The sequence below is a fragment of the Mobula hypostoma genome, chromosome 23, assembly GCF_963921235.1.
Source record: "Mobula hypostoma chromosome 23, sMobHyp1.1, whole genome shotgun sequence".
Taxonomy (NCBI): Eukaryota; Metazoa; Chordata; class Chondrichthyes; order Myliobatiformes; family Myliobatidae; genus Mobula; species Mobula hypostoma.
Genome location: NC_086119.1, coordinates 8,050,691 through 8,073,719, shown reverse-complemented (window position 1 = coordinate 8,073,719; position 23,029 = coordinate 8,050,691). Strand labels below are relative to the sequence as shown.

General features: G+C 41.4%; 1 protein-coding gene across 1 annotated transcript in view; it reads left to right on the top strand.

Moving 5' to 3' along the window:
* The window catches only part of gdpd1 (glycerophosphodiester phosphodiesterase domain containing 1), a 76,929-nt gene that overhangs the window by 16,067 nt on the left and 37,833 nt on the right, over positions 1-23,029 (top strand). Inside the window, exon 2 of the mRNA XM_063031887.1 lies at positions 6,696-6,738. Within this exon, the coding sequence (XP_062887957.1) occupies positions 6,696-6,738 (43 nt within the window). The remainder of the gene's footprint in view (positions 1-6,695; positions 6,739-23,029) is intronic.

The following is a 23,029-nucleotide window of genomic DNA, read 5'->3' as shown; positions in this document are numbered from 1 at the left end:
ATTGCTAAATTTGGCTTTAAATATTGGGCTAAGATTTGGACCATTCTTTGTGCTCAGAGAGGCAACTGTGGTCGAGAAGAGCAATTGTGTGAGAGGACTGAAACCGACAAGGAAACTCCACTAAATGGATAATGGGGGCGGGGGGAGGAGGTGGAGAGAGTAACAGGAAGAAAGCAAACATGCATGGAAATATATGGCAGCAGCTGACTTTTTTTTGTTTTCCTTTCGCTTTATCTTTCAATTTCTTTGTCGAAAGCCAATATGTATCAAATATTGAAAGGCCTAGATGGAGTAGATGTATAGAGTATGTTTCCTATAGCCGGGGAGTCTAGGAACACAACCCCAGAACTGAGATGAAGAATTTCTTGTGGAATTAATTCATTGCAACAGATGGCTGTTGAAGGCATAAGTAATTTGGTATATTTAAAGCAGATGGTGATAGGTTCTTTATTAGTCAGTGTCAAGGCTTACAGGAAGAAGGGAGGAGAATAAGTTTGAGAGGAATAATAAATCAATCATGATCAGCAGGCATGATGGGCTGAATGGCCTCATTTTGCTTCTATGGCTTATGGTCTTATGTGAGAGTGGGAACGTGGCTGGGAATGCTGAGTCTGCATTGCCATTGTGAAATCCCTGGTCCATCCTTAGAACACATTGCCTGGGGAAATTAAATGTTGCAGAGACAGTTACACATTCTGCCATCTGGCTTCTCTGAGGATTGTCACTTTCTCGATGGTGGAGAGGTTTGTGAGTTCCTGGGATCCCAAGAGCATTGTTGTCTGGAGCTTAGCCTCTGTTGGGGTCAACCACGATGGTAAGATCAAGGGGAAGGATCCGGACAAAGTGATCCAACCAAGGACCCAATGGTGGAGCTGGCGGAAGATGCTGACACATCACAATGACAGTGAAGGCAGAGGAAGGCTGCAGCAGTGAAGGGTCCCCAGTCGTCTTCTATGCCATGCCGCTGGACCCTGACCCTGACCTGTCAAGGACTGTTTGGTGTCCATCTGTGCATCAGCCTCTCCACTTTTTATTAAAATGTCACTCACAGGCATACTCCATTAAGGGAATAACTCCTTGGGAGAACATCATACTCAACTCAAGTGATCACACTACCTCTCTGTAGGTTGGACAGTGAAATCACAGGCAGTTAGGTTTTGTGTTGGAAGCTGACCACTACACAAAGATTAAGCCATGAGGAATCATGAGCCAAGTATCACCATTAGAATCACAATCTACAGGTTACAGGTTTCCCCCGCCATCCGAAGGTAGAGCGTTCCTATGAAACAGTTCGTAAGCCGAAATGTCGTAAAGCGAAGAAGCAATTACCATTTATTTATATGGGAAAATTTTGTGAGCGTTCACAGACCCAAAAATAACCTACCAAATCATGCCAAATAACACATAAAACCTAAAATAACAGTAACATATAGTAAAAGCAGGAATGATATGATAAATACACAGCTTATATAAAGTAGAAATACTTTTCCACAATCATTACTGAACTGTTCTCCGTAGCGAAAATCTCACGCAAGCGCTGTTGGCAAGAACACTCTCCCCAGTAACCTTTAAGCTATGAAGCTGCCAAATCATACCAAATAACACATAAAAATACACAGCCTATATAAAGTAGAAATAATATATGTACAGTGTAGGATCACTTACCGGAACCGGGACAGCACTGAGCACACTGATGATGGTGTTAGACTGAGTCGTCGCAGGTTGGGTGGTGCAGTGGCCCCCACCCTCCAGGCCGCCAAGCGATACATTGCCGCGAGGCATGCAGGAACGCAGCAGTAGCCGAGAGGTACACAGCACATCTTTAAGAAAAAAGCCGAAATAAACAAGCTAATTAATTAGGTGCCACCTGAAATGTAATTAATTAGCATGTTTATTTTGGCTTTTTTCTTAAAGATGTGCTGTGTGCCTCCCGGCTACTGCTGCATTCTCCACGAATCAGTACACTATCTGTCCGTGACCTGGGGGTTGGGGTGGTGGGACACTGGGGTGTCATCTCGTGTTCTGTTTCCATTAGAGCAGGAAGCTCATCTTCTCCTATGACTGCACGCCTCGATGTCGAAGGTCGGGGTTCATCGTTTGCTGTGGCTGATGCGGTAGGCTTGCTTGACTGCTGAGCCTCGCGCATTTTTCTATCACACAGTTCTTTAATAAGGACTCAAACCATCCTGCAAATATCTCCTAAACCAATGTACCCTTTCAAAATTAAAGTTGTACTTTATCATTACTCATTCGGTTTTGATTGTTATCCTTTTTTCTTCCAATTGCATTAGCTCTTCATCTGTCAGTTCTTGGTGATGGGATGCCAAAACCTCTTCAACATCATGTTCGTCAGCTTCCACAAGCCGAACTCACTTTGTCCTTACTTCGTTCACCACGATCAAAAGGCTTAATTATGTCTAGTTTTACTGTAAGTGTTACACCCTTACGAGCTCTTTCAGGCTTTTCCGATACCATAGAACTCATCTTGCAAACGGCTGCTTACAGGCATGTGTTAAAGCAAAGCAGTTCCAAATCTGGGGGAAAGTGGCTGCTCGGGGCACACGCTGATTTTTTATCGCGCGCTCGATTTTTTTTCGTAACAGTGAAAACACCTTCTGAAAGCGAAAATAGGGTACTAATGTAGGTCTTTCGTAACAGTGAGGTTTCGTAAAGCAAACGTTCGAAAAGTGGGGGACACCTGTACTTAGGAATGATTTTTTGTTGATTACACAGATGTTTTCTTAAATTGTACCCAGGGATCACAATTTCCATCCACTCGGGTCAGTTCTGCATTAGCCTTCTGATCTGTTCTTGGAGCAGATGAATGCATTCTCACCGACACGGTCGTGCCAGGCTTGGGTCAGAAACATTGTTGCCTGGGCCCAGGGGTATTAGTAACAATGCAGTTGTTGGATTCTGATACTTCTGCAATCCAAAAGTTCTTTGGAAGTCAAGAATAAGGCATAAAATCTGTTGCTTACGAAAATTTTATTCAATGTTACAAGAACAAAGTATCGAAAGAACAAAGAAAAGAGCAGACTAAAAATTAGTTGTGGTCTTCTCATACCAGACTAGAAATTCCATTGATAAATTAACCAATAAAATAGCCAGATTCAAGTTGTCTGACAACTGCTACTGAACTTAAGTAATACAGGTGTCCCCCGCTTTTCGAACATTCGCTTTACGAAACCTTGCTGTTACGAAAGACCTACATTAGTTACCTGTTTTCGCTAACAGAAGGTGTTTTCACTGTTACGAGAAAAAGCAGTGCACGAAAAAAGCAGTGTGCAATAAAAGGCAGTGCACGCCCTGAGCAGCCAAGCTCCTCCCCTGGAACTGCATTCTAGCCGGCATTGCTTAAACACGTGCCTGTGAGCAGCCGTTAGCAAGATGAGTTCGAAGGTATTGGAAAAGCCTAAAAGAGCTTGTAAGGGTGTTGCACTTAGCATAAAACTAGACATAATTAAGCATTTCGATTGTGGTGAATGAAGTAAGACAAAGTGAGTTTGGCTTGTGGAAGTTGACGAAGATGATGTTGAAGAGGTTTTGGCATCCCATGACCAAGAACTGATAAATGAAGAGCTGATGCAATTGGAAGAGAAAAGGATACCAAATGCAGTAGCGAATGGACTGAAAGTGAAGTCGTCCAGGAACTGAATCTGAAGCAGCTGCGTGAGATTTTCGCTGCAATGATAAAGTACAACTTTAATTTTGAAAGAGTACGTAGGTTTAGGGTATATTTGCAGGATGGTTTGAGTGCTAACAAAGAACCGTATGATAGAAAAATGCGTGAGGCTAAGCAGTCAAGCATACTGTCATTTTTCAAGCCTTCCACATCAGCCACAGCAGACGACGAACCTCGACCTTCCACATCAAGGCAGGCAGACATAGAAGAAGATGACCTGCCTGCCCTGATGGAAACAGACGACGATGAGATGACACTCCAGTGTCCCACCACTCCGACCTCCAGGCTGCGGACCGATACATTGCCGCGGAGAAAGCAGCAGTAGCTGGGACGCACCCAACACATCTTTAAGAAAAAAGCTGAAATAAACAAGCTAATTAATTAGGTGCCACCTGCCACGTAAATGTCAGCCCAGATCAGCGGTGACTGCCCATTGTGTCGCCTCTGATCTGAGCCGTCATTTACGTAGGGTGCGTCCCGGCTACTGCAGCACCACTGCATGCTTGCAGATTGGTATCGGTCGGCGGTCTGGAGGGTGGGGTCCACTGCACCACCCAAACCTCTGATGTCTCAGCCTAACACACCATCATCAGTGTGCTCGGCGCTGTCTTCCCGATTCTGGTAAGTGATACTACACTGTACATACATTATTTCTACTTTATATAGGCTGTGTATTTTTACGTGTTATTTGGTATGATTTGGCAGCTTCATAGCTTGAAGGTTACTGGAGAGAGTGTTTCTACCGAGAACGCTTGCATGAGATTTTTGCTACGGAGAACAGTGCAGTAATGATTGTAGAAAAGTATTTCTACTTTATATAGGCTGTGTATTTTTCATATCATTCCTGCTTTTACTATATGTTACTGTTAGGTTTTATGTGTTATTTGGCATGATTTGGTGGGTTATTTTTTGGGTCTGTGAACGCTCACAAATTTTTCCCATATAAATAAATGGTAATTGCTTCTTCACTTTACGATATTCCGGCTTACGAACAGTTTCATAGGAACACTGTACCTTCGGATGGTGGGGGAAACCTGTACCTAGAAAAATAGAGAAGCAGCTGTACAGTAATTACTGAAAAATTCACTGGATAATTACATGTATATATGCGATTATACAGTATAAAAACGCAAGGAAGCATAGGAAAGTTAAACCGCAAGAAAAATAGCAATTCTATGCCTTAATCCCGCATAGTCCACAATCCATGTACCCTCTTGCAGCAGGAGTTGTGTGCAGGTGAAGGAGCTCATTGCTTTCTCAAGCCTGCCATCAAAGGCATTGATTCTTCACTGGTGAACAAAATGGCATTAAGATTACTCAGTAGGTCACAATCAGAAGAGGCTGTGATGTGGACTCCCCAGTGATGGAGGGGGAGCTCCTGTCATACATCTCCATTCAGCCATTCTGGAGCTCAAAGTTCCCGCTAACACCATATTGAGCAGCATTTGTGGAAGGAAAGGAATTACCATTGTTTCAGATGAAACCTGGCATCACCATTGACCGAGAATGGGTTTTATCATCACTGACAGATGTTGAGAAGTTTGTTGTTTTGTGTCAGTAGTCCAGTGAAATACATAAAATATACCATATATTACAATAAGGAAATGTATACTTTAAAAAAGTAGTGTAAAAATAGTGAGGTCGTGTTCATGAGCTAGCTCATTGTCTGTTCAGAAATCAGATGGCAGAGGGGAAGAAGCTTTTCCTGAATCAGTGAGTGTGTGTCTTCAGGCTCCTGTACCACGGCTCTGATGGTAGTAATGAGAAGAGGGCATGTCCTGGATTGACAGTTCCTTTCCTCCTGCAGATGCTGTTCAACCCGCTGAATCTCTCCATTCACTTGTTTGTCGCTCCAGGTTCCAGCACCTGCAGCAAACACTGTGGCCACAAGCAGGTTAATTTGCAGGGTAGACCCACCTACCTCCTGCCTTGAGTGCTGTTTAAGGGGATCACTGCACCTAGATGCTCTTTGTTTGGCTACTGTTGCAGGAACTCCGCAGATGTTCAGTGCTTTGTCTTGTTTCAGTTCGTACCTCAGAGTACCTGCTGCATTCCTCGCACTTCGACATTAACCAGCTGCTCTCAGTCATTGAAGCATCAGTAGACTTTTCAGGTTTCTGTATTTTCTTTGTACCATGAACGGAAACTGTTTCGCTCATTGAAGGACACTCAGGTTTAAACTCCACTCCAGAGGTCAGGATTGAACTCAGGCTGCTGGAGTTGCAAGGCGGTCAGTCTATCCTCTGCACCCACAGTGACAGCTGGAAGGCCCAGCATTGAATCTGTCCCCATGGCTGGCTGCTGCCCTCACCACTGGGCAATGACCAGCATTAGTAACACATCCTCCAGTATTTTGTGTGTGTTGCTCTGGATTTCCAACATCTGCAGAATCTCTTGTATTTCAGTTCAATTAATAACCAGCTTGTGTCCCAGGTTTGAGGGTCAGAATTTAATAGCAATGTTTAGATTTATCTATTTATTTATCTATCACATGTACATTGAAGCATACTGTGAAAAATGTGTCATTTGCATTAACAACCAACACACCCTAAGGTTGTGCCGGAGCCAGCTGGCAAGTGCATGCCCACAATGTTCAGCAGAACAACCGAACACAACAATAACAACAAGAAAAGAAAAACAAAACAACAATAGCAAAATTACTGTATCAATTCCTGTCATAGTCACCTTATGTGCAGACTATTCCTGTGCCTGGTATCACCTTATGGACAAATAATTATTCTATATATGTAAACTATATTGTGTACTTTTCTGTATTTATTGTTTTTCTTTATTAATGTGTTTATTATAATTGTGTCTATGTTCTGCATCAGATCCAAAGTCTCCCTCTCGGCCCCCCTCACACCACATCCCCGTCACTCTCCGCCCTCCCTGACCTCCATTCCTTGTCCCCAGATTCTCATTAATGCTATCTTTAAACTGAACTACAAGACCAGTTCTGGTGAACAGTAATCCTGGGTGAAATATTGAGTCTGTGATTTCTCTCTAACAGGTGCCGGAGAGAACCTGGAAAACACAATGGCAGCCTTTAGACAGTAAGTAGATTCTGCTCCATAGCAGTCTTTCACTTCTCTCAATACAATGTGTAACAAGACACTGATTTGAATGCGCTCTTGCAATTGAATTGAGCTCCAAGTTAACATCAGAGAGTGAGGGGCAGGGTAATGTGCCTATACTGGTAATTGACTCAACGTCAGTAAGACGAAAGAGCTGATTGTGGATTTCAGGAAGGGTAAGACAAAGGAGCACATACCAATCTTCATAGAGGGATCAGAAGTGGAGAGAGTTAGCAGCTTCAGTTTCCTTGGTGTCAAGATCTCAGGATCTAACCTGGGTCCCAACATATCGATGTAGTTATAGAGAAGGCAAGACAGCGGCTATACTTTATTAGGAGTTTGAAGAGATTTGGCATATCAACAAATACACTCAAAACCTTCTATAGTTGTACTGTGGAGAGCATTCTGACAGGTTGCATCACTGTCTGGTATGGAGGGGCTACTGCACAGAACCAAAAGAAGCTGCAGAAGTTTGTAAATCTAGTCAGCTCCATCTTGGGCACTAGCCTACAAAGTACCCAAGATATCTTTAGTGAGCGGTGTCTCAGAAAGACAGCATCCATTATTAAAGACCTCCAGTACCCAGGGTATGCCCTTTTCTCACTGTTACCATCAGGTAGGAGGTACAGAAGCCTGAAGGCACACAGTCAGCGATTCTTCCCCTCTGCCATCCCATTCCTAAATGGATATTGAAGCTTTGGACACTGCCTCACTTTTTCTTAATATACAGTATTTCTGTTTTTTTCACATTTTTAAAATCTATTCAATATACATAATTGATTTACTTGTTTATTTGTTAATATGTTTTATTTTATTTATTATTTTTTCTCTCTCTGCTAGATTATGTATTGCATTGAACTGCTGCTGCTAAGTTAATAAATTTCATGATAATAAACCTGATTCTGACTGGTTCTCAATGCTTCAACTTTGCACAGTGAGGCTTCCAGAGTTAAATTTCAGATTACCTGGAATCTATTAGTTGTGTTTTCTTTCTTTTTACTCTCCAAACCCACCCTTACTACTCCTCCCATCACTGGAATCATGGGAAGATTGAGTAAAAGAAGGAGCCGGGAACTTTTCCACAGTGGTAAGGGTTCATGGGAACACTGAAACTGTACATAGAGCAAATCGGATTTGATGCAATCCGTCATTCAAACAAGTCTTCTGAAAGACACCAAAGCCTGTTGAATGTTTTGAAGCATCTTATTAGTTTGCTTTCATATTCTGTTCTCCAAAACACTTTTTTGGTCACTTTTTCAAAGTTCATAGTAAAATTTATTAACAGAGTACATACATGTCACTACATCCAACCCTGCGATTCTCCTGCGAGCATACTTAGCAAATCTATAGAACAGACAACAAACAGAGTATGTAAACAGACTCTGTAAACTGAGTCCTGAGGCTCCTGTACCTTCTACCTGATGGCAACAATGAGAAAAAAGCATGGCCTGGGTGGTGAGGATTCTTTGATGATGGATGCTGCTTTTCTATGGCAACATTTCACATAGATGTGCTCAATGGTTGAGAGGGTTTTACCTGTGAAGTACTAGGCTGAATCCACTACCTTTTGTAGGATTTTCCACTCAAAGGCATTGGTGTTCCCAGACCAGGCTGTGATGCAGCCAGTCAGCACACTTTCCATCTCACATCTATAGAAGTTTACCAAGATTTTTGATGACATGCCAAATCTTCACAGACTTCTGAGGAAGTAGAGGCGCCGTCATGCTGTCTTTGCAATTATAGTTGTATGATGGGTCCAGGACAGGTCCTCTGAGATGGTGACACCCAGGAGTTTAAAGCCTCTGACCCTCTCCACCTCTGATCCTCCGATGATTCCTGGCTCATGGACCTCTGGTTTCCCTCTCCTGAAGTCTGCTATCAGTACTTTGGTCTTATTGACATTGAGTGAGAGGTGGTTGTTATTACACCACTCTGCCAAATTTCAGCCTCCCTCCTGTATGCTGATTCATCAGCACCTTTGATACAGGCCACAACAGTGGTGTCATCAGCAACTTGTATATGGTGTTGGAGCTGTACTTAGCCTCACAGCCACTTTGCTGAATTTGAAGCAATTGGAGGGGTTTTGTGTACTTTTTGTCAACATAATGATAGCCACAACTAGACCATTTTTTTGTAGCTTTTTAATTTCTTGAGCAAATAAAGTATTTGCCATTATTGGTCTACAGTCATTATCTTGGCTAATGTGCACCTATATCAGTGTGTTGTTCAGATCCAAAGTTCTTGTTTCTGATTCAACTAAATTGCTGTGTCAAACCCAACATAAAATTTTAATTACTTTGTGATCGCTCTTTCCCAAAATTCAAAAGAAACAAGAGGGGCAACTTTTTCCACTTAGACGGCCCCATGGTCCCTTTTAAATCTCCCCCCCCCCACTTTGAACCTGTATACTGTCTACCCTTTTGGCTGCCCCTATCCTTTGGAAAACACTGTGGCTACTACATGATTATCCTGAGTCTGAAATCTAACCCCTCCTGGTGTTAGAATCAGGTTTCATATTGCTGGCATATGTCATGAAATATGTTGTTTTTGGCAGCAGTATATTGCAATACCTTTTTTAAAAATTATAAATTACAATAAGAAACATATATAAAAAAGAAAGTAGAGCAAAAAAAAGTGAAGTCATGTACATGAGTTCATTGTCCATTCAGAGATCTGATGGCAATATTGAAGAAGCTTTTCCTAAAATGTTGAGTGTGCGTCTTCAGGCTCCTGTACCACCTCTTTGGTAGCAATGAGAAAAGGGCTTGTCCTGGGTGATGGGAGACCTTAATGACGGATGCCACCTTTTGGAAGCATTACCTGTTGATGATGTCCTCGATGCCGGGGAGGCTAGTGCCCATGACGGAGCTTGGCAGAGTGTGCAACTTTCTGCAGCTTTTTCTGATCCTGTGTAGTGGCAACCAGTTAGAATGCTCTCCATGGTACGGGTAGAGATTTGTGAGATGCTTTGGTGACATACCAAGCCTCCTCAAGCTCCTAATGAAATACAGCCACTGTCGTGCCTTTTTTGTAATTACTTCAACATGTTGTACTCAGGATAGATCTTAATAGATATTGTCACCCAGGAGGAACCTGAAGCTGCTTACCCTTTCCACTGCTGATCCCTTGATGAGAACTTGTATATGTTCCTTCAACTTCCCCTTCCTGAAGTCCACAATCAATTCATTGTTCGTACTAACAGCTTGTAAGGTTGATGTTGCAACACCACTCAACCAGCTGATCTATCTCATTCCTATACTCGGTGAGAGTAAGAGTTCGGCACAGACTAGAAGGGCCAAGATGGCCTGTTTCCGTACTGTAATTATTATATGGTTATACACTTACTCATCATCACCTGAAACTCATAACAATAGTTGTGTTGGCAAATTTATAGATGTCATTCGAGCTGTGCCTAGCTACACAGTTGTGAGTGGAGAGAAAGTAGAGCTGTGGGCTTAGCACACATCCTTGAGATGTGCCAGTGTTAATTGTCGGCAAAGAGACTTATTTCTGATCAGCACTGACTGTGGTCTCCCAATGAGGAAATCAAGGGTACAGTTGCAGAGGAGGTTACAGCGGTCCAGGTTTTGGAGCTTGTTGACTAGCATTGAGGGTAGGATAATGTTGAACGCTGAGCTGTAATCAATAAACAGCAGCCTGACAGTATTGCTATTGTCCAGCTATTTCATGACTAAGTGGAGAGCCAGTGAGTATATTGAAGAACTGAGAGCAATATATTTCTAGATGTTGAGGAATGTTGTTTTGGAGGGAGATATAGTTAACAATTCTCTACACAGATGCTGCCTGACCTGAGTATTTCCAGCACTTTTTGTTTTATTTCAAATTTCCAACAACTGTAGTTATTCCACTTTCAAAGGAGAAAAAAATCAATCCAGCCATGTGGCAAAAGAAACAGAGCTGTCCTCCTAATAGGAAGGAGATGTAGTTGAGGTAGAAAATCAGCTAAAATATTATTAAATGGCAACACACTCAAAATGCTGGAGGGACTCAGCAGGTTAGGCAGCATCTATGGAGAGGAATAAATAGTTGATGTTTCAGGCTGAGAACCTTCACCAGGACTTGACCTTACTATTAGCGGTATGAATGTAGTCAATCTGGGTGAAAGGTGAAAGCAGTCTTGAATGTATAAAGAGCCATATTCTGATCCACTGGCTGTGAGAAGGAAATTTCAGTCTGTTAAATCTTTTCTGGTTGTTTCAAAGTTCAAATTAAATTTATTATCAATGTAAGTATATGTTACCATATACTAACTTGAAGTTAATTTTCTTGCAGGAGTTTACTGGAAAAAGAAAAATACAATAAAATTTCATTTAAAAAATTATGCATAAGGACTGACAAGCAACCAATGCACACAAGAAGGCAAATAAAAAATAATACTAAGAACCAGAGATGAAAGAACAGTTCAGTTGGTCAGACTCCTTTGAATATCTCTACAATGATTTCTTCTGTATTTATCCAATATGCTTATACTTAAAATTGTTTTCTTTAATACTAAATGTCAATTTTCCTACCTGCAAGTTCCACTCTCCACTCATTTCTTCTTCAGCTAATTATGTATATCTACACTTTGTTAAACTAAATCCATCTCCTGAATTCTCTATAGTACTGTGTGCCTTCTCCAGATAGGAGGGGGAAGAAAGTGGACATAGAATTTAGCAACCAGGAGTGAAAGGGTTAAGATGCTGTAACCATGATTTCTCTTGTTATCCCAGGCAAAGCAGAAATACTAGCCAGGTGCCTTTGCATCTTTGATTAGCATCTTCACAAAACTGCAAGATTCTAATCTATAAAGTGGAATGTAATGTACGCGAGTAGGTGAAATTGGAGTATGAGAACATCCTGGCTTTAGTTATCCTGAAGGAAGCTCAAATTGTGTTTAGCTCTGCATCTCTCTGTCCCCCTGAGGATTGGTTAAAGAGAAGAATTGTTTGGTGTAGGGTTTAGTTGCTGGATTCCACCTGTTCTAAAGGTTAATTTCACTGGTTCTCTGAAATCGGTGTCCCCTGATTATCAGATTTACCAACCTTTGTCACATGTACCCTCAGTGGGCACTTTATTAGGGGCAGGAGTGGAACCTGTTTTGGTCTTTTGCTGCTCTAGCTCATCTACTGCAAAGTTCAACGTGTTTTGCACACTACTGTTGTAACACATGGTTATTTGAGTTACTGTCACCACATCTGGAGCATTGCATACAGTTCTGGTCACCCCACTGTAGGAAGGATGTTGAGGCTTTGGAGAGGGTACAAAAGAGATTTACCAGGATGCTGCCTGGTTTAGAGGACATGATAATGAGAGGCTGGATAAACTCGGTTTATTTTTTCTGGAGCACGAGAGGCTGAGGGAGATCTCATAGAAGTTTGCAAGATTATGAGAGGCATAGATGGAGTGGACAGAGTATCTGTTTCTCAGGGTTGAAATGTCTAACACCAGAGGGCATGCTTTGAAGGTGAGTGGGTAAGTTGAAGGGGGATGTGAGGGGTATGTTTTTTACTGAGTCGTGGATGCCTGGAGTCCGCTGCCTGGTATGGTGCTAGAGGCAAGTATATTAGAGGCTTTTAAGAGATGTTTGGAAAGGCACATGGATGTAAGAAAGATGGCAGGATGTAGGGATGGCATAGGTAGGAGGGATTGGTGTTTGGGTGTTTTTGATTTGCTTTTTAGCTGGTTCAGCACAACATTGTGGGCCAAACAGCCTGTTCCCGTGCTGTACTGTTCAATGTTCTATGTTCCTGTTGACTTGAACCAGTCTGGCTTTGTCCTCTGACCTGTCTCATTCACAAGGCATTTTCGCTCACAGAACTGCTACTTACTGGATGTTTTTTTGTTTTTCATGCCATTGCCTATAGATTCTAGAGACTGTTTGTGGAAAAACCCAGGAGATCAGCAATTTCTGAGACATTCAAGCCACCCCATCTGGCACCAACAATCATTCCACAGTCTAAGTCACTTCATTCACATTTCTTCCCCATTCTGATGTTAGGTCTGAATAACAACTGAGTCTCTTGAGTTACTGCCATATGATTGGCTGTTTAGATATTTGGATTAATGAGCAGATGTACCTAATTAGACACTGAATATATCAAAACATACAGTGAACCATGTCATTGGCATCAAATCAATTCAGAGGATTATGCTAGTGTTGCCACACTTCCACACCAAACATAGCATGCCCACAGTTTACTAAACTTAACCACGCATCTTTGGAATATAGGAGAGCACTGGAGCATGCAGAGGATACTGAGGCAGTCACAGGAAGAACATGCCAACTTCTCACAGACAGCAGAAGAAATTGAACCCGAATTGTTGATGGCTGTCACTGTAAAGCGATTGCGCTAACCACTATACTACTGTGCTGCCCTCCTGGCAGTTGTAGCTGGTAGTATCTGGTAACATAAGTATACTTTGATAATAAAATTTACTTCAAAGCATTTGTAGCTTTGCTAAAACAAAATGGGTAAGAAAGTAAATTCTGCTTTGTTTGCCGTTTGCATAGATTCTAACCGTTGAGAGAGAAAAGACACTCCTAGCATACCCTTATAGATGTTATTTTGGTGTTTATCAGTCAACAGATGCAAGCCCTACATGTGACGGAAACCTCTCATTCTCGGTGCCCGTCCCAGTAAACTTCCTTCCCATCCCTCATGCAGCCTTGATGTTCCAGCTAAAACATAGCCAAAATTTTCTATATTGCTGCATCTGAAATAAAGCATAATCAGAATCAGATTTATTTTCTCTGACATATTGTTGTGAAATTTGTTCGTTTGTGGGAAAAATACAGCGCAAGACAAATAATTACTTTTAAGTTACAATAAAAAATAAATAGTGCAAAAGCAGAATTGCAAGGTAGTATGCACCATTCAGAAATCTGATTGAAAAGGGGAAGATGCTGTTCCTAAAACACTGAATGTGGTCTGCAGGCTCCTGTACCTCCTCCTTAATGATAGTAATGAGAAAAGGGTATTATTATAAAGAAGTCTACCTAAGTTCTTGCCTTTAAGCTTTGTACATCTCTGATGCCAGAGTCTATATTCTATATAAAACTGCTGTAAACTTCAGACATTTAAACTTACTGATGTTACAAACTCAGTCTGGGGTCAGTTCCTTTTTGTATGTGAGACTGGCCAGTAACAAATACCTGTACATGCTTCCCTGTTTCATCCCCCCCACCCCACTACTGAGCCTCAAGTGAAAACTAGAAATGTATCAAAAGCCAATACACTGAGTTATGCAGAGAGTGAACGATTGTCCATTTGATGTTCCTGACCTCCAGCCTGGCCTCTGCTGAACCGGACCCGCTTGAATCAATGTGGAGATTTGTCCGTCACTTTACTCACCCTTTCACTCTCTGAACAATAAAACCTTTCAACCAGAAAGGTGAGATTTTTGTATGACTGAGCCCTCGGCATTTTTGTGCCCCAAAGGATTAACTTGAAATTCAAATTTGCTCATTCACTCAGCCACCTCATTTGAGAATCAACTTTTTCTTGAAAGACAAACACAACAACATTTAAGCTTTATAAAAATCCAAAATTATCTATAAAGAAAATAAATTGTATATTTTTTTTACACTCAGTCCTGTGAGCAGTTTTAGACCCCGAATTCAAGAAAGGATGTTCTGGCACTGGAGAGGGACCAGTGGAGGTTTATGAGAATTAGTCTGGGAATGAAACGGTTAACGTGAGTGTTTGATAGCCCTAGGTCTGTACTTGAGTTTAGAAGAATGAGGGGGGATATCATTGAAACCTACTGAATATTGAAAAGCCTAAACAGAGTGGACATGGAGAGAATGTTTTCTGTAATGCGAGAACCTAGAAAAAGAGGACACAGCCTGAGAATAGAAGGATGTCTCTTTAGAACAGAGAAGATGAGGAATCTCTTTAGTTAGAGAGCGGTGAGTCCATGGAATTCATGGTCACAGAAGGCTGTGGAGGTCAAGTCTTTGGATATATTTGAAGTAGAAGTTGATAGCTTCTTGATTAGTATGGGCATCAAAGATTACTGGGAAAAGGCATAATCAAATGGTGGAGCTGACTCAACTGGCCGAATAGCCTACTTCTGCTTCTATATGTTATGGTCTTATTGCACAGTGCTTCCGATTCTCAAGGCATAGCAAAACTTAAAAATCTGCTTTCTGATTGTTGACAAAACTTAGTGGTTTGGTGTTGAGCTTCTTGCCCTTCCTCTCAGTTTGCCTCATTCACTGGAAAATTTATTATTGCTACTGTGTATATTTTTTAAAAATGTCAATTTAGTACGTTGGGTTCTTGGTAGGAGTAATATCTAGCAGATAAGAAAACCTAACAATCTAGTTTCACCCAAGAGAGCAGGATTATCTAGTTTACTGTGTTGTAAGCAACATCACAGACAATTATGCATAGTTGGATCCCACGGCCAGCAATTAGATAAATGGATAATCTACTCTGTTTTGATGGTTGTTTAATGAAACCAATAGACAAGGTCTCCTCCCTCTCTCCCAAAATGAGATTGCTGCAGAGCTACATGTTCAAGGAACTCAGCAGGTCAGCAGCACCTATGGAGGTGAATAAACTGTCAAGACCCTTCATCCAGATGTGTTGTATCCTGTAGCAATTGGTAAACATCATCAATAGCCTATCTTGGTCTAGTCACATTGATGTCACAGCCAAGAAGGCTCACCAAAACCTCTACTTTTTCAGGAAGTTAAAGAAATCCATTATGTCCTCGTCAACTCTTACCAATTTTTTTTATCAGTGCATCATCGAAAGCTTTCTTTCTGGGTGCATAATCACTGAATATGGCAACTACTCTACACATGACCACAAGAAACTGCAGAGAGTTGTGACCACAGCTCAGCACAAATCAAGAATCAGCCTTCCCTCTATGAATCTGTCCGTACTTCTCGCTGCTTCAGTAAAGCAGCCAGCATAATCAAAGATCCCACCCACCCCGGACATTCTGTCTTCTCCCCTCTCCTAACAAGCAGAAAGTACAAAAGCCAGAAAGCATGTACCACCAGGCTCAAGGAAAGCTTTATCCCACTGTTATCAGACAACTGAATGGACCTGCTGTATGATAAGAAGGACACTTATAGCCTCACAGTCTACCTCGTTTATGATCTTGTACTTTCTATGCAGCTTTTACACTTTATTCTGCATCATTATTGTTTTACCTTATTCCATCTCAGTGCACTGTGTAATGATTTAATCTGTATAAATTTTATGCAAGATAAGCTTTTATCTGTATTTTGGTATATGTGGTGATTATAAACTAATACCAGTCTAGATGAAGGTGAGACAAAGCCTCTGTTTAAGTTGTGCAGTGGAATGCTAGACCTCTTGTGTAGGGAACCTTTAGTAGTGTACAAGAGTGTCAGCACAGTGTTATCTGCAGCAGTTTACCTGACTGAAAGGTGCACAGTATTAGATGATTACAGCCTTTAATTGGCTGGTTTTGTGGGTAAACTGAGGCATTATGGTTCTTTTAACTTTTATATTTCCTATGATCAAGTTGGTTTCCACTACCTCTTGTCAGCAATTCGAAGTTCAAATTTATGACCAATGTATGTAAATCAGTTACAACCTTGAGTTTTATCTTCTTGCAGGTTCTCACAAAATAAAGAAACACAATAGAATTCACAAAAACACACACACCAAGACCATCACATATCCAATTTCCAAAAGAGGACAAATCATGCAAATAGTGAAAGAGAACTGAACAAATACACATGGAAGATGAACTAATGAGTCCACAGCTACAGACTCTGTTCAGCAGTGAAGCAAGTAAAGCTGGTCCAGGAGCCTAGTGGCTGCAGGGCAACAACTATTCTCGAACCTGGCGCCATGGGACCCAAGACTCCTGCATTTCTGCTCAGCAGTAGTAACGAGAAGAAGGAAAGGCCAGTCAAACACAGGCAGATGGTGCTGAACACCTGTTTGTTTTCTGCTATTGTCCTTGACTATTTTAATCTTGCTCAGCGCAGATTAATGGAGCAGAACCACAGGTCTCTCTTCTGCTGTCAGGCCTTGATGCAGCGTCCACCCCCGAGGATGGCTGCCCCAGCCATACCTGCACTCTCGAGAGCCTACTTCACCAAAAAGGGAAATTATAGGCTGCAGACACCAGCAATCACAGTTCAGAAGCAGTACATCTTCGAAAGAATCTATTAGTTTTGTGAGCTGTCTGCAAATTATTGCTATCTTGCTCTTATGAGCAGTTGCTGATTAGGCATCAGCTGCATTGTGAAGAGAGTTCACAAGAGACACAGAAACAGCCCTTTTCCCCTTTACTTCGCCTTGAAGGCCTTTTGTCTTGACGTGGAAGAGCATGTTTGCAGAATTGTCTAGGAGAGGGAAACTGGAGCTGCACTGAACAATTTAAATGAGGGTGGTTAGACAAGAGGAGGTCTGCAAAGTGTTTGTCTTCCAAAGCTAGACGAAATGAATGAGTGTCTCCTGAGAAACACGTACATCACGTGTCTTAACTCTGAAGAATGTGGCATAGGATTAAACAGGCACATGATGAGATTAGACACAAACAGCAACTATTTACAATGGCTGTTTTTTAGGGACAGATTTTATTTTAAGTACAAGAGGTTTTGCAGATGCTGAAAATACTGAATAAAGCACACAAAATGCTGGAGGAACTCATCAGGTCAGGCAGTATTGATGGCAAGGAATAAAGAGTGGATGTTTCAGGCCGAAACCTTTAATCAAGACTGAGGCTTTGGCCCAAAATGTAGGCTATTTATCCCTCTCCATAGTTTCTGTCTGATCTGCTGAGTTCCTCCAGCATTTTGTGTGTGTAACACATTTTATCTGTAGTTATTCGACTGACTCTTAATAGACTCTGGTTAAATTCTGAAGAATCCCATTTTCTGTGACCCTCAGCCACTGATTGAGACTGGCGTTCAGTTTAGGGACTAGAACAGGGCTGCCACCTGGTATGGTATGGGAGCATTGTAGTTTCTGGCCATCCTGTTACTCATATTCGAACAGATGTCTGAGCTGGACAGTTTGGGGTCCAGTATCATTGGTCCAGGTCTTAAAGTGTGTAAAAACACCACGATATAACCTACATGGCTTATTGAGTGGTGGATTCAAGTTCCACTCCAGAGATGCAAGTCAAAGTCAAGTTTATTGTCCCACACAGAAGTAGATATATGCACAGGTGCAATGTAAAAATAAAATTTACTTGCAGCAGGACACAGCTACTATAAGGCAGGAGGTACAGAAGCCGAAGTCCCACGTTGCCAGATTCAAGAACAACTATTCATTTCTTGAATTATCCAGCACAGCCTTGGTCACTACAGTACAGTGACACTCTGACCACTTTGATCACTTTGCACTGATATGGACTTTTTTTTAATTCTACATAAACACAAAAAATTCTGTAGATACTGGAAAACTTGAACAACAGAGGGTCTCGACGAGTTTATACCCTTCAGCAGAGGATTACCTGAGCATTAGTGTCACTCAGCTATTGCCATTTGTTATGGACCATTGGCAACAACAATCTGCCTCTCTCTGGGGCATACACTTCCCCCTTTACTGATGTTGCTGCAAGTTGTCAATTTAATGGGATGTTTGGCATTTGGCACAGGGTTAAACCTTTCATTTGTCTACACAGCCAATCACATTGAATAATTCTCATAGACAGCAAATCAGGAAGAGACAGACATGCTATTTTTAACTAATATCTTAAACGGTTTATAAAGTATTAGGAAATCTACATGACTGAGATAGAAGCTATATCAAAGTTTTGAAGTTTATTTTATTCAAAAATATTTATTTGGCAGAATTATGATCATTTTCAAAATTATTGTTCGAGACCAGAAGCTATTAATTATGTTCTGGTACACTGTTTGCACCAAAGTATAACAATCTCAGGGTTTGTACAGAACTGGTTTGTAAGCACCAAGTTCTCAGCAATTAAACCAATCCCTTTGAAGGGAGCTCCCAGGCAGCTGCAGAGGAGCAGAGAATCTTTGAGGGTAACATCTGAATTCCAGCTTGAACAAAGCACCTGCACATTCTGCAAGATGTTACAGGGATTTACAGGAAAATAATGAAATACAATAGAATTCTTGAAAAATTATATGGGCCAAGCAACCAATGTTCAAAAGAAGACATTGAGCAAATAAAAAAAACAAATAATACTGAGAACATGTGTTGTAGAGTCCTTCAAAGTCAATCTGTAGGTTGTCGGTCAGTTCAGGGTTCTGGTGAGTGAAGTTATCCATGCTAGTTCAGGTTGTAGGGTAATAACTTCCTGAACATGGTGGCTCATACACCTCCTACCTGATGGTGGAAGTGAGAAGAGAGCTATGCCGGAATGGTGGGACTCCTTAGTAACGGATGCTGCTTTCTTGTAGCAGCACTCCTTGTAAATATGCTCTGTGGTGGGGAGAGATTTGCCTGTGATGAACTGGGCTGTATCCATCACTTTCTGTAGACTTTTCCATTCCAGGGCATTGATAATTCCATACCAGACCATGGTGCAACTAGTCAGGATACTCTCCACTGTGCATCTATAGAGGTTTGTCCAAGTTTTAGATAATACACCAAATCTATGCAAACTTCTAAGAAAGTAGAGGTGCTGTTGAGCCACCTTTGTGATGGCACTTTTGTGTTAGTCCCAGGACGGATACTCTGAAATGATATGATTGCCTACATTCAGACATGTATAAAATGTACTGACGACACCTTTCCAATCAACACATGCAAAATGGTGGAGGAACTCAGCAAGTCAGGCAGCATCTATGGAGGGAAATAAGCAATTGATATTTTGGGCCGTGACCCTTCCTCAGGACTAGAAAGAGGTGTTCACTTACCTCCATTGATGCTGCCTGACTTGCTGAGTTCATCTAACATTTTGTATGTGGTACTCAAGATTTCCAGCATCTGCAGAATCTTTTTTGTGTCTGTGGAACTTTTCCATAATATGAAACTGAAAATTAAATGTAATTAATTGGTGATATAGCACTACAAGGCACATCTGAAGATATGAAACACGTAAGCTTTTCCTTTTATTTAACATGCAAATTTAGCTCAGAACAAGTTGAACTAACTATCCTAGATCCTTCATCTTCTGTTTGGGTGCAGTGTTTTGTTTACCTAAAACAAAACAGATACAGCGTGTTCTCATCGAAAATGGTTATATCTCACATCAACCAGTAAGAAACCAGTGATTTCTATGCAATGTTTTTCCTTTTTCTGTTCAAGATGTTCCTCTTTCTATCCCATGTTCTGTAACTTAACTATCCCACTCCAGTGCTGGGTTCTAGAAATGAGATTGTGGGGTATACTCAGGGCCTTTGGTCTGATCCTGTTAACCAATGACGTGCACTTAGTGGCCACTTTATTAGCTATACCTGTACACCTCGTTAATGCAAATATCTAATCAGCCAATCATGTGGCAACGGCTCAATGCATAAAAGCATGCAGGCATAGTCAAGAGCTTCAGTTGTTGTTCAGGCCAAACATCAGAATGGGGAAGAGATGTGATCCAAGTGACTTTGACCGTGGAATGATTATTTGTACAAGAGATGGTGTTTTGAGTATCTTAGAATCTGCTGATCTCCTGGGGTTTTCATGCACAACAGTCTCTAGAGTTTAGAGAAGGGTGCAAAAAATTTTCAAAAGCATCTAGTGGCAGTTCTGAAGGTGAAAACACCTTGTTAATGAGAGAAGTTAGAGGAGAATAGACAGAGCGGTTCAAGCTGACAGTAACTCAGATAACTACATGTTACCACAGTGGTGTGCAGAAGAGCACCTCTGAATGCACAACACATAGAGCCATGAAGTTGATGAGCTACAGCAGCAGAAGACTACTAACAGGAGGTACCTAATAAAGTGGCCACTGAGAGTAGATCACATCCCTCTGTGGGAAGTTTATTATATTCCATGTTACTGCCTGATTTGATGCAGCATTCTCTCAAAATTTACAGAAACTGTCAGGTTAGCTGAAAAAGTAATAGGCTGCAGTCAACCATCACTACAGGACTTGTATGTGTCCAGGACAAAGTGGGCAGGAAAAAACGCTATAGAGCGATTAAGACAAAAACTTAAAACCATCTTGAGTTTCTTTCCCCAGGCAGTTAATCTGATTACCATTCTAGTTAGCCTCTGCTACCCCACCCCCCAACCCCTTATATTACCTCAGTCACTGCACTGCACTATAAACACATTAACCACTTTTAATAATGCTGCTTACGTTGTAAATACATGCTGTTATTTGTTTTGTGCACATTTTCTTCCATATTCGTACTTTAACATCTAACTTTATTTTATTATATAATCCTTTATTCTTTATAATTGTTAAATGTTTTTGCATTTTGTTGCATGCTGCACTAACACATCACAACAAATTCCTAGTACATTTAAATGTATATGGCAAATAAAGTTGATTCTTAACACAAGAAAATCTGCAGATGTTGGAAATCCAAAACAACACACAAAATGCTGAAGGATCTCAGCAGGTCGGGCAACATCTATGGAAAAGAGTAAATAGTTGACATTTCGGGTCAAGACTCTTCATTAGGACTGGAAAAAAAGTTGATCCTTGATCCTTTCCTGTTTAAGTCAGCTCTTTCAAGCCTCCTAAATCCCAGCTGGGACATTGTATCCAGTTCTGGCCACTGTAGTTCAGGAAGGATGTGAAGTGGAGGTGGTGGATGTGGGTTCGATTGCAGTATTTAAGAGAAGTTTGGATCCGTATATTGATGAGAAGAGTATGGAGAGCTATGGTCCAGGTACAAGTTGATTGGACAAGGCAGTTTGGTACAGATTGGATGGGCCAAAGGGCCTGTTCCTATGCTCTAGTCTTCTGCTTTCAACAGTTCAAATTTCCGGCAAACAACTCGGAGTTTTAGCGTTTTGTATCTATATTTAGATTGAATTTTTGCACTTTGTCAGATTTGATCAATGCTCTTACACAATCAAGAATCACTTAAGCTATTTGTAAATCACTGATCCAGTTTCACTTTCTAATTGTGTAAACCAGGGATCAATTCACAGACTCTTAGCTGAGCTGATGCACTGTATGAATTAAGGTTCAGGTTTATTTATCACATGGTACATCGAAACATACAGTGAAATGTGTCATATGTGTCAACAACCAATACAGCTAGGGATATGCGGGGGCTCACCCAAAAGTGTCGCCATATATTCCAGAGCCAACGTAGCATTCCTCAGTTAACCTGTCCAACCTGAATGTACATTCATGAGTTGATTGACCCGGTCATCATCTCCTTTCTACCACAGCTCCAGTTATTCCAGCCTTCTGCTCATTGACCACTCTGTAGCTGCCTGCTTGGCCACATGGTTGATCAACGAAAGCCAAACCTTCTAGTCCTGATGTAGAGTCTCAAACCAAAACATTGACCATTCTATTCTCTTTCACAGATGCTGCTTAATGTACTGAGTTGTTCCAGAACATCATAGAAAATAGAACAGCACAGGAACAGGCCCTTCAGCCCACAGTACTGTGCCAAACCAATAAAATTAATAATCAAATAGCCAGTTATACTAATCTCTTCTGCCTACACAATGTCTATATCCTTCCATTTCCCTCACATTCATGTGCCTATCTAAACGTCTCTTAAAAGTGTCTAATGTATCTGCCTCTACTACCCCAGACAGTACATTCCACTCTCTGTGTAAAAAAACTTACCCCTTATATTTTCTTTGTGATTACCCCCTCTCACCTTAAATGCATGCCCTCTGGTATTAAACATTTAAAATCTGGGAAAAGGATACTGTCTGACTACTCTATCTATGCCTCTCATAATCTTGTAAATCTCTCTCAGGTTAAGATTCAAAGCACATTTATTATCAAAGAATGTATAAATTATACAGCTTGAGATTTATCTGCTTGTCTGCTCCACACAGCCTCTGCTGCTCCAGAGAAAACAACCCAAGTTCGGCCTCCTCTACTGTCAAGGTGAAGCCACACTCACGTTGGAGGAACAACACCTTATATTCCGTCTGGGTAGCCTCCAACCTGATGGCATGAACATTGACTTCTCTAACTTCCATTAATGTCCCACCTCCCCCTCGTACCCCATCTGTTATTTATTTATTATATATATTCTTTCTCTCTCTCTCATTTTTCTCCCTCTGTCCCTCTGACTATACCCCTTGCCCATCTTGTAGGTTCCCCCTCCAACCTTTTCCTTCTCCCTGGGCCTCCTGTCCCATGATCCTCTCATATCCCTTTTGCCAATCAACTGTCCAGCTCTTGGTTCCATCCCTCCCCCTCCTGTCTTCTCCTA